This window comes from Geospiza fortis, unplaced genomic scaffold (genome assembly GCF_000277835.1).
Source record: "Geospiza fortis unplaced genomic scaffold, GeoFor_1.0 scaffold40, whole genome shotgun sequence".
Classification (NCBI taxonomy): Eukaryota; Metazoa; Chordata; class Aves; order Passeriformes; family Thraupidae; genus Geospiza; species Geospiza fortis.
In genome coordinates this window covers 27,387,734-27,400,977 of record NW_005054297.1, presented here as the reverse complement: position 1 = coordinate 27,400,977, position 13,244 = coordinate 27,387,734, and the positions used below count along the sequence as shown (strand labels likewise).

General features: G+C 35.4%; 1 protein-coding gene across 1 annotated transcript in view; it reads left to right on the top strand.

The window, feature by feature from the left end:
• The window catches only part of RXFP1 (relaxin family peptide receptor 1), a 45,567-nt gene that overhangs the window by 18,786 nt on the left and 13,537 nt on the right, over positions 1 to 13,244 (top strand). The window contains exons 3-5 of the mRNA XM_031066129.1: positions 9,964 to 10,068; positions 10,942 to 11,047; positions 12,307 to 12,378. Of these exons, the coding sequence (XP_030921989.1) occupies positions 9,964 to 10,068; positions 10,942 to 11,047; positions 12,307 to 12,378 (283 nt within the window). The remainder of the gene's footprint in view (positions 1 to 9,963; positions 10,069 to 10,941; positions 11,048 to 12,306; positions 12,379 to 13,244) is intronic.

Sequence of the window (13,244 nt, the reverse complement as noted above, 5' to 3'; positions counted from 1 at the left end):
TATTTTCTCAAAAATTTTAATTGCAGTCATACTTTGTTGTACAGTTAGAATCACTTCCTTGTCTGAGTATATGGAATGTTCTGAGGAGATTTTCTGCAATGACTCCACACATAGAAAGTGGGGATATCTTTGTGGGGTAACTCTGGTTTTGATTATTCATCTTGCTTAAAATACAAGAAAAGAGGCCTCAGTGTTCCTGAGACAGAGAAACTAGATGTCTTTTCTTTTTCCCTTGCCATTCCTAGGATCACTTCAGGATGCCTGCCTCATGCCAGCAGTTATATCTGGCTCCTTCTCTCCATTTTTTTTAATTTACCACTAGTTTTCAGTTAAAGTCATTGCTCTTGGTTACAGAAAAGAAATTTAAAATGAAATTATACCAGTGTAGTAATTGTTTCATTCAGTGCCATAAAAATTTTAATCTTATGTATGAGGTATTCTAATTAAATAACTCAGCTTCTTAATTCCTGACCACTTTTGCATCAATGTGAGGAACTTGGAGGTAACCAGTCTACAGGATTCAACCCAACAAATGTGGGAGGCAAAAAAATCTATGAAGACCCTCAAAGCAGTTTAAAAATACCCCATTTTTTTCATTTTTAGCGCATATATTTCAAAGAAAGCTAGGTAAACCAACTGTTTCACTAACAGTAATGGTAAAGCACTATCTTAAATCTATACTAAAAGCAGCTATGTAGCATGGAAACACAAAGCAAAATATGTCATTAGATGTTTCACTCCAACTATCTTGTAGTGGTTCCTTTCTTCTTTTAGTCAACAAATTTGTCTCATTCCCCATTTTATTTCTATAAGGAAATTCTGGTTGTAATCTCTGCAAGATTATATTTGTAAGAAATTATTGTTGTAAGAAATTGTTGCTGAAGTCTCTGAGATTATTTGCAGTATTAATCTTGTTTCAGGCACTGTGTGCCTGGTAACAGTAAAACATGATTATGAATATTTCAAACTAAACCAAATCCACACTGAGACGTGTTTTCAAATGTGCTGTGATCACTGCTCATTATCCAGTTCAGGCACACAAAGATTGGCTTTGTGGTGCCCTCTTCAATTCTGCTTCCTCTTTCACTTCCACCCTCCTTTCCACTTCCAAATAATAAACATAAAAATAAGGTCCAGAGTAGTGAAGATCTCAAATTAGGATCAGAGATAGAGTTGGGAACAGACTCAGAATTCTGTGTTAGTGCTTAACCTCAGGGTGTGGATATCCTAGCTACTCTTCAGCATTTCTTCCACTTCTGGAAAGGAATGAATTATAGCTGATATTTCACACTAGAGTGAAGCCACTCATCTTTGAAAATTCATGCCTTTGCCGCTTAGCCTGCTTTCGCAAATCAATAAAATACTGTGTGCTATACCCTAATGGGGAAGAGCTTGAGGCAGTGTAGTAAACTGCAATAAGAGGAGGCAGCTGGCAATTTATCCCTGTAGTGATGGGAAGCTCTGCTTGAACTATGGCTGGATAACCTTAAATGTGCATGGAAAATGTAATCTCACCTTTTGAACTCGAAAACATAGTCCACCAAGAGGAAGCAAGCGTCTTGGCAAATCTGTCATGAAAATAATATTTTTAAATAAAAATAGTTTAAAGTTTTGTAATTTGTCATAAAGCTTATGGTTTTGAGGAATTTCCTTTTTTAGGCTTGAGAGAGCAGCAAATTTTACTCTGCTGCTCTGCTCCATGCTCATCCTTGCTGAAGTACCAAGTTCTTAATTAGGCTGAGGGCATTGTGAGGCAATTTAGCCTCTATCATGTTTCATTTGGAGTTATTTTTGTATCTATTTGCAAAATTCAATATGGGAAATAAGAGATAGCAATTTCAGCATCCTTCTGTGCCCAAGCTTGTTTAAAGATAAAGTTGGCAAAGCAGAGCAGATAGATATTGTTTAGATCTAGTATCTTTGATTTCAAACATAATGGCTTCAGCCTGATTTTACAGGGGAGAGCTTTTCCCATTTTTTTACAGCTGTAAGATTTGAATCTGTAGCCACTTGGCATTTATAGACGGGGGTTAGAACTTCTGTTTACTGCATTGCTTTTTAAACCTGAGCAAGGATAAATAGGCATAATCACAAATTCTGCTCACATAATGCCGTGGCAGTGTTGACATGGAAATTGTTCCTAAAATAAGTAACAAATATTTCTCACATGGAAGACATTACTGCTGCAATATGACTGTTAATGTAGTCTAAACAACCTCTAGGCAAACTCTTTGATGTCCAGGGGCATACTAAATGTGCCAGGTATGTATTCCCAAGTATAAATTCATGGAAAGAAGAGTTTTGAGATCTCTGTTTTCACAGTGATGTTTAATGATAAAACAAAAACAAAACTAACAATAGATAAAAGTAACTAGTTACTTTAATAGATAAAAGTAAGTTGTTGATTAATGCAAAGCAAAAATAACTGAACAACAATATTTATGATGTAGATTTGCAGAGAGCCTACATGTGTTTTCTCATTATAAGGTGTGTGTTCCTTTAGATGAACAAATTTTGACTCACAAAATATTGCAAAAAAAAATGAAAAGTTAATCATAACATAAATGTACTCCATGCATTTGGAAGAAGACAGCTAACACTGCCAATAATGATCCATGGTTATTTCTGTTTTCAAAACATCTAGAATACCTTTAGACACACAGAAAAAAGTTCTTTCATATGCTTCTAATTAAATATTTAAATTTTAAATCTTACACTTTTTTTCTTTTTTTTTTATTTCTCTGATATGCCTTCTACTTGGAGGGCTGAATGAACAAGTTGTTTTCCTAGCTTTCCCTGACTAAAATTGTCCTACTATTGGGTGCAGTGATAAAAGAGCAAAGTTCTCAATCGAACAACTTTTGTGTAATTATCTCTGCTGGATACAACACTGGGTCAGTTGCCATTTTGTAGTCATAACACACTAATTAAAAATTAGTATGCAAAAATTCTAAATGCAGGTAAAATTTGAACCAGTGAAAGACTGAATAGATGTTTTACCTGCCCGATTTTCTAAGAAATTTGTTGCAATGTTTTTTCTCATATTTCATATATTCTGCTTGGTGATCAGCACAATTTGATCATCAGAACTGTAAATTAGCTCTGCTGTTAATATGATGCCAGTCTTTAGGAAGAAGCCTCCCAGTAAATTGCAGTGAGGGTTACCTCCAGTTTCTTGTGTCAAAACTACTCATCAACTGTCAAATTTAGTTTGGGGAAAATATAGGAACAAAATCAGAATTCAAAAGGTACTGGGCTTTCCTCTGGACTTTACATCCTACCTGGCCAGTTTGAAAACATATTTTATATGTCTGGAAGATTGAGATTAATCCCTATTGCTCTGACACTAATATAACTAATACTATGTGTCAGCATCCTGTACCTATAGGTTCTGAAAATCCCTTGTATGTAAAGTAAAGCTGGACTCATTCCTTTATAAGTAATCCTGCTTTCAGAGTTAAAAGATTTTTTCCTAACTTCCATTCGGGTTTGGTAACACACAAACATGCAGTTTAAATCTATACAGTTATTGGATTTGTTATGTTCTGTTCTAATTTAAGATGCAAACAGTATGACTGATGTGATATCTTCAGTCACAACACCTGGCTTATGAAGCAAAGCCAAGCCCAGTGAGAGCTGGCCTGGACTGACTCCACTAAAATCAACAGAGAGATTTCCACTGTCTTCAGTGAGCAAAGAATCATAACTTACCTAAATTAGGAAACTAATAAAATGCTCATATGTTTCAAAAACGCAATTTGTCACTCATGTACCAGCCTTCCTCAATAGATCTGGAAAAGATTGGAAGCACGGCACTAGCAGTGGTTGTTTTTCTCCTTTAGATGAAGAAATCTAGGTTGTGCAACCTGTCACAGAAATAATATAGACATATTATTATATACTTTTATATATTATTATACCTATATATATTATTATATAGGTACATTATTATATTATACAGGTATAATATACAGTCTCTTCCCATGCAGTCTGTGGTATATAGATTCCATAAATAAATGCCTCAATCCTTTTTATCTCAAACTTAATTGGTTGAGGAAGTACAGTTTATTCTTCATTTAAAATTAGTGTTACTGTCCTATCACACTAGTGAATAGCTCTTATGCTCCATCTCAGAACTGGTTGTTAATATAGGCTCTTCATTTATTACTAATAAATCTCTAGAGGGAGTCTTTATGTGCAAGTAACACAGGTATAAGTCCTACTTAGAATAAAAAGTATTTTGATGTAAGAATTTTTAAAAATGCAAGCATCAGAATTCTTATTAATTTCAAAACAAAAATCACACATATTGGCCCTAATCCCTTGCCCCTCTGCAAACCAGACTGTTTTGCCATGAATGGGGCATTATAAAACAGCAATTATTATTACACATTTGGCTACTCTTTACATAAAAGCAATAATAAAAGGGAGAATGGAAGAAAAAATGTGCTAGTGTTTAATTCTATCTTTTTTTGTGAGCAGTATCTTTAATTATGTAGAGCAGTTAATGGAACAAAGTAGCCTGAGCTATTTTGAGAGCACAAGTTTCCTCAGTGGTTAAAAATTTGGCTTCTGGACAATTTTGCTGATAGTCCTGTAAAACTGTTTTTTTGGCAGCTAGGCAATGGTTGCAGTGTGTCTGCATTTGTTTTTTAATCACAGTGTCATAGCCACATTTTTCCAGTCTAGTGAAGCAAGAACAGGCATGCAGATTTGTTTCTGACTCCAGAGGAGTTTTTTGCTGGCTAAATGTATTTACTATTGTGTTACTCTCAGCCCCAAGAGTTCCCTGAACAAAGGACAGCATTCCCCTCCCCAGCTGTAAATTCACTTTTCGACGTTGATCACACACAGAGGTTCCCTGAAGAACTGGGGCAGGGAGTGGCTGTTTGAAGTCTTGCACCTATTTGCCTCTAAAAACACAGACCTCATCTGTTACTGTGTGCCACACAGTCACCAGGTGACTGGCTTGCCTGAAGAAATGAGTTTCTAGAGAGCAGCTCTTTTTTTAAAAGGGACCAATGAAAATTCAAGAGGATAAACACACTAACAGTCTGTATAATGTAATGATGATTTGTATGTGTTTCTTTGAAGGTATATAATTGTACACAGAATTATTGCAGTTCTGTAGGTTCATTAAATCATCTTCTATACTTCCATTGCAGAAATCTAAATTTCTATGGAGTATTTCAAAACATCTATACAAAATATATATGTTTTAATATTACAGGATTGCCCATAAGGGATAAGAAATTTAATTTTTGTCTCAGCACATTGCAGAATGTTTTTATATTTTAAATTAATAGTAGTAATGAATAATGTTATAGTTGGTCTTGTGTTTTCCTGGCATGGCATTTTCCCCATCATACTTATAAAATACAGGATTTGAATGTATGAGGTGCCACTCAGTTGTGAGCCTAGATAGCAAATTCTGTTTGTGAAGCATAAAGTAAATATTTGACAGTTGATTGTATACTCAAAATGTATCAAATACCTGGGAAAACATAGAATTTTCAAGCTTCACATGGAAATTTTTTAATATGACCAAATTTTATTGTCATTCACTGCCATCTGCAGTATATGGCACCAAAATAATAAGGTTTACTCTGATGTGCAAGTATCAGCACATGGAATAGCTTTGCTGAAATTTTGAGGGTTTTTAATCAGTTTTGCTACTGTGATTTTTAAATATTGTTGGTAATTAAGAGGAACTTGCATTTCATTAGACTTATGTCACTCCTGGTCTCCACTGTAGTGGCTTACTGCCAAAGGGACTTTCAAGTAACTAAAGGTTCTACAGATGTATTCATACTGTTACATTATTTTAGTTTTAAAAATTTAATATACTTCAAGAAAAACAGAATATAAAATGAGAAAAATTTATATTAAGATTAAAAGTATTGTTATAAAACTAGAAAACTCTATGCATATGTTTCACAGAAATAAAGATTAAACATTGAGAAGATGTTTATCTTCTGGAAATTTTAACCCGCCTGTTTTCTTAAAAGTTGCACTAGCTTAATTAAGTTACCCTAAAATCATAAAAAAACTTGTGTAAGTAATCTTCATTTCTGCAGTTCATCCAGAGAACTGTAAACCTTATGCAGATTTGTTTCCTGTCTGGTTTACTATGATTGCATTGTCACATACAAGCAGACAAGCTACATGTGATTTCAATTAATCATCAGGTAGAGGACACAGTATATGTGCAGTGACAAGCAGATTGCTCTGGGGTAATTTACATTTGAATTGACTGATAAGGTGTCCAGCTCTAAATTCTTAATTTTTTCTGCTTGGATACTTAAACTGAGAGAGTGAAATTCCATCCCAGCTTTGCCCTCCCTCCAGGCACCACAGCCCTTGGTTTTGTAAAATCTCTATGTGGTTTTGGTCTTGCTGTAAGTTATGAGGCTGTATCAGGATGCCTCAACACTGTGGGAAAGGGCAATTATATTCCTTAATTTGTAAATGTTTTTAAAGGTAATGCTTCTTGTCTTGGAGGACATGGGTCTTCCTTGTACCAAAAGATACTTCTGTGAAAAGCCTGAAATAATTCTTTGCAGCGAGGAGAAGTTTATTTGAACTGACAAAAAGAAATATGTCCAAAGGTTATGACCACCAACAGCAAACTCAAAGGGTGACACAGTGTCTCTTTAGAGTGTTTATGCATTTAGCTGATAGCATTTCTCTGTATAATACCCATGAAGACATGGCTGAGAGAAGGGGGAAGTCATACAGATAGCATCCTCATCATAAACTCCACACTAAGTAAGAGATACGTCTTTAATTGAGAAAAGATGATACTTTCTTGGATCTGTCACTGAAATGATTACTCAAATCTGTAGTTTGTCAGGATTAACATGCTCTTTCTCATTCCCATCAGAAGTGGTAATTGGAAATTTTCAGTAAGAAAGAGCATATTAATCTCCAGTCTGATAAATCCAGTTTACCACTTATTTCACTTATCCCATGTAGAGGAAGATTTGATGATGCTTTATTTTCTCAGACCTCTTTTTGTTTTTTTTAACAGAGCCACAGCCAACATAATCTATTTTAGAACTGGCTCAGGTAAAAGTCATTTCTCATCTGAGCTGTACTGCCTCAAATTATAGATTTGGGATTTCAAAACCTGTACTATTACCAGTCATTTGTTCAAGTGTTTGGAGAACCTCACCTCAAAAGAGGTAAAAACAGGCCACAAACCTTCATCTAAACTCTAAATGACTAAAAAGTGATTTACAGTTCTGCCTGAATGTTTCACCAAATGGTCATACTAAACATAGTTATTTGCACAATACATTCTTTCAGGATTTGACAAAACAACTTGAATAAAATAGAGACTGTCCCATGTTTGGGCACAAAGTTTGGCCCAAAGCATATATTTCTGGAGGTCAAGGGATGTTTAGTAACTTGTTTTATTATATTCAGATATGTCTTTATTTCTAGTAGAAAGCATGCCATAAGAAAAGCCCATTATTTAAAATGAACACACTAGAAGCACCAAACAGCTGGAATGATTCCAGTACAAAATAATCCATCTTCTCTGTGAGTCTTTCCCCTTCTTTTTTTATGGCCACCCAAAAATACACAGCTGCCTCTAGACTTCCTCAAAAATGCTGAGGAACTTCCCTTTTGTAGCAAACTGCTCCATCATTCCTGTTAGTGTGGGAGGCACTTCTCATCCTTTTTCCCTGCAGATGTGAAATGCATTGATGGTCACCTCTTGTACGTGCTTTGTCACATGACAAGGCATTTTAAAAGTACAAAAATGTGGAATAAAATCTCGTATATCCACTTTCTATGAACATAATAATGAATTAGAAAATCCAAGAGTATTTTCATACAGTATTCCTGACTGCACAGCATTCATTTGGTATAATTTATAATACCAATATATATGAAATAATCTCATTTTTAAACCATTTTCCCAAGTTTCTATTTAAAAATCCTACTTTCTCTGTGTATGTTGAATTCCCACATATTGCTGAGTCCAGTCATACAAATGAAAGTCAATGGATGTGCTCCAGTTAAATATTCAGGAAGAGTGGTAGAGAAAACCTCATTATGGTCCCATCTACAGGGCAGTAGGTTTTCATACACTTGCCACTTGACAAAGGATCTATTCTCATCACTTCATCAATTACAGATTCAATGCTGCAGGCAGTCCTAAAACTGATCTTCTTTTGAGCATTTAAAGCAGGCAGGACAAGGTTGGCCAATACCTTTCATTTTGCCCAAAATGCATTAAGCTGCTTCTGAATATTAGCTTAATGATCTAGAATGACAAAACTGCTAATGGATGCAAGGTGCTCTTGAGAAGTTAGTAAAATGTTCTTAAATGTCTTATCAGGTCTATCTTTTCTCTCACTAGAGCAATTCCTGAAGACAAGCACTTATGTTTGCTTTGAATCTTTCATCTTTTTAATTTATGCATAACAAACAAATAACTAGATGAAGGCTATTTTGCCTGAAGTTACTTAATATTTCATATTATCATTAATCAGTACATACAACACATCTTTTCAGCTCAGACAGCAAAGAGGTAAGCATCTCTCAAAACCTGCTTCATCTGTAGGCAGGTGTCAGGAGATGCTTTCAAGGTCGTTTCCCTGCCTGTCTGAGAAAACAGCTGAGTTGTAATGTGGCATGAAAATGAGAAGCCATTTCAGAGGGGGAAAATTTGCAAATAAGTAAATATTTTTTATTTCTCCCTGCCTATTTTTGAGCCTATATATATATTATAATAATGATTAGTTTAATATAAAGATTTATAGAGAAATGTCCATGAGGAATTGTACTTAAGTATAACTAAACTATTAACCTGTGAAATTGCAGGGGTAAAGACCATTGCCAGTACATCATAAAGGTGAATCTAAGACTCTAATTACTAGCAAAGCAGAGCCATCCTGAGTTCTCATAGAAGTGTTGTTTTGCAGCAGATATCCCTAAAGTGTGCTGCTTTCAGTTGTCATGGATGCTTTGGCTCACCAGCTAGTGAGTGCCATCCCAAGGAGCATTTCTGCTACTGCTGCATGTTCATTAAAGGAGATACTTTAAAAGCTGAAGAGAAGACAGGCTCAAATTAAGAAAACTAAAGTCAGATTCAAATTAAGAAAACTAAAATCCAATCACAGCTTTTAAAGGCAAGTTCCCTTTCCAGCCTGTTTGGAAAGTAGCTACCTGATCAGTCAATTTACAGGTCTCAGATATACAGTAGATTTTCAAGAAACAAGTAACTTAGAGATCTGTAGCTATTTCTAGCACCACTATATCTTGAAATGTCCATTCTTTGGAAGGAACTAAAATGTTTGCTCTTAAATTTTGCTCTTAGAGCCATAAACTACTCAGTTCCAGTACATCTGTGCACAGTGACCAATGGGGTAATATGGAATCGTGCTTTGTTTAAGATGCATATTAAGCTTAACATGAACGTTCTGACTTGAATATGTCCCTTCTTCTCCTGAAAAGCAGTGTTCCTTTGGCCTTCATCTAGATTTTCAGGAAAGAAATTATAGGCTGTGATAGTGCAGAAACCCTTCTGTACAAACTAGTCAGAGCCATAGTAATCATTTCAACTTTCCTGGACAAAGTGGCAAACCTACATGTTTAAGGAAGTATGAAGATATTGTTCCCTCTCAGTTTTAGGCTCCTACATAAATAAACATTTCTGAAGTCACAACTATGTTTTTTCAGTGTGACTGTCACAGCAAATGCTGTTATTAAAGGTGTAATAAGCTGTTACTTCTATGCAGCTCATATTGTTTGTAGACATGTAAGATTAAGCAGCTGTATAAAGTTATCTAAGGGTGTGTGAAATGCTCTGGAATTAAGGCCTGTATTACCTAGACAAAAATTGATGCAACTACATTAAGTGAAGACATTTCTAGCTTCCATTTGTATTTTGATATCTTCTATTTGTGCTCTGTTTATGTTGTGTGTTTCTTTGTTTGTTTTTTTTATCAGAGGACAACAATGGATGGTCTCTGCAATTTGATAAACATTATACAAAGGACAAATACTATAAACTGAAATCTCTGTATGCATTTCAGACGAAGACACCTGAGTGCTGTAAGTAAATTACAGATGTTATTTTATTACTGATGATTCCTAGAAAGAAATACAGAGCTAATATATTCTTAGCAGGAAACTTAGTGCTGTTTCATTTATAGTAAAACAGCATAACATCTCAAATGAATGAATGCTAATTTGAAGCTAATTTCAGTTCCATTAAGGATGATTCATGTTCTGCAAGAAAAGTGTCAAACATATTTTAATTAGCATGTGCCAATTAGGAGGACAATATAAATGTTTATCTAAATATGCTGATACTGCTGGAGAGACCATAGAACTGGAATATATTTCAGAGTGAAATGAAGGTAGCATTGCTCCTAGTTCATTTCTTTGTACGTCAAATGAAATTTGCAAACCCCCTCCAGTTATGCAGGTCTTTGCACAGACTTTTTGATTCTGCTGTCTACTATGACGGGCAAAGACTTCCTGAACCATTTCTGGCCTATTTTCACCCATAGAAATTGTGTTCCTTCTAGTAATAAGATTGCTGAATAATCTAAAGAAGTGTTGAAAAAATCGTATTCCAGATTCCTGTATATCATGCCTAAGGTTCAAGAGCTTTTACAAGCTCTTTCACAGCAGTAATATAATTTTTGTGTCCCTTTATATTTATTGTTAGATTCCTCCAAGGTCTAAATCAATTTTGTGAAAAACATGTGCCTTAATTGTGTTTAAAAGAGCCCGTTGGTCTCTTATACCATCAAGGTCTAAATCAATTTTGTGAAAAACGTGTGCCTTAATTGTGTTTAAAAGAGCCTGCTATGTCTGTTTTTGCGCCCGTTGTTCTCTTATCCCAAATTTCTTTTCTCCACATCCCATCACATCTCACATGCCACCTTTTGCCCTGACCATGTTCTTGTTCTCCTGCAGTGGCTGGTGATGTGCCAGCAGAGTGTACCTGCCAAGGCCTGGAGGTTTTCTGTGATGCTGCCAAACTACGTGCTGTCCCATCAGTCTCTTCAAACATAACCATCATGTAAGTAGGGAAGTCACCTGGTCTCTTGCTCTGTTCAGGTTTGACTGTCAATCCTACAAATTTTTCACAACTACAGCCTTATAATTATCATCAGCTGATGCTTGGGAAGCACTGTGTCTCTCTGTTGACAAGTACTTAAATATTTTAAGTACAGATTTTCCTTACATAAAAAGGGAGAAAAGAAACTAAGGAACCAAAAAACTCTGTGAACTGATCATTTCATGTTTGCAACAGTGACTTCAGCTACGAACAATTTCAGGATAAAGGAAAATCTACAAAAGAAATGCTTCCTTTTAAGGCAAAATGCTTAGAACCTGTTTCTTTTTCTATGATTATGCCAATATTCCTAGTCTGTGTTCCTGTCAATAAAGTCAATAACCTTGAACTTGGTGGAACTCCCTGCTGGAGCAAATCTATTTAGTTCTCATTTGATGTTTCTGAATATGCTGTTATTTAAAAGGATTTAATTGGTCTGACTCATCATGCAATATGTATGTGTAAGCCAAACTCTTTTTTAAGAGATCAGAATATGGTTGATGTGCTCTTGATTTGCACATTGCTGTTTGAGAAGCAGTTTTAGGTGTGGTGAGCAGGGAGCAGCATCCCATGTCCTTACCTGAGGAGCTCCCCCGCAGATCCAGGTCATGAATCTTTCCTTTTGGTACCAGCCTGTGTTCAAGTTCTCCTTGTTGGGCCCACGTTCAAACACGGCAACCATTCATAACAAAAACTGATGTGGAATGTCAAACATCTATTTAAACTGGCTTCTGGCTCAGGGTCGAGAAAGAGTTCAAAAATACTGGCCCGGTTCTAGCTGTAGAAACAGCAGTGAGTTCAGCTGGCTTTCAGGCTAAATTCTCTTCTAATCAAACCACATCCTAAAGGAATTTTATTCTTGACAGGACACTTGAGTGTCCCCAGTGGAGACAGGACACAAGGACGCATGAACTGGGAAATACACTCTGTATGCGCTTGAGGTTTGAAATAAATCTGTAGTTTATATTCAAATCTTTCTCATTCTTAGGTTTAAATATTATTTTGCCAGTTTTTCCTGGGGACATGGATTTTTTATTATTATTGTAATGCATTTTTCTTACTGTTTTAAGTAGATACAAGCATACAGAAAAACAGAAGTAGCATGTTCAGATGGTTTCATGTTGCTTTTGTTGTTTGGTAGAGTGAGACCTGCCCTTATTAAATAACAAAAGTGCTGTAGGAACCTGGGACAGTAGTTTTACTGTATACATTCATTCCTACAGGTCTCTTCAGAGGAATCTGCTGAAGAAACTTTCTGCTGATGTTTTCAAGAAATACCAAGATCTTAAAAATCTGTAAGGAAGCAATATAACATAAAATACCTATCTAGTGTCTTAAACATTCATCCTTTCCTTCCTCCATACATACACACATGGAGCTTAACATTAAAGTACCAAAAGTCTGGTTTGTCTCACCCTTTGGTACCTCATGTGTACCCTGTTTGGCTCAAGCACCTTGATTTGACATCTGTCTTTTTGCAAGGCCATAATTTCTGCACATTCAATGGTTTATGTTTATAGACTGGTTTATACCAGAAAAATACTAAATTTTAATTTTGTCCGAAGGATGCTACATTTATAATAAATATGCCAAATCGAATTAAAATTAGTTGATTTATTCTGGCAAAAAAGTTTGGAAACTCAAACTTCCCATTATCATGGAAAGCTCATTCCTTGATTTGATAATGATTTGGTGTTGATTTGATAATGTCCAAAAAGTCAAATTATTATGGCAATATAATATTGTGTTATGTTTTCCAGTGTGTAACATACATAGAGTTCAAAAATCATAGCCTTAAACAAGTTTTCTTTATATAGAAGTAGTGAAATAAAAATTAAATGCAGAAGTCTGGAGCAGGGCTTCTGTGTAACCTATTCAAAGTGTTCTTTCATGGGAACTGTGCTACACTGCAGCACCATCTTGTGTTCTGAAAGTTAAGTCCCATTATGTCCCTTAAATTCCTGAAAGGTAAGTTTTAACTAGAATAAATAAATCCATACCTATCTATATATGTAGAAAACATTTGTTTTTTGTTTCTAATATCAACTTCACACCCTTCTGATAGATAATTTTGCATTTTCCAAAAGGTCTTGAGCAGTGTTTGGCAGAACCCCATTTTGTAAAAGCCAACGTCAGATTTCTTACTGCTTTCCAGCAGGAA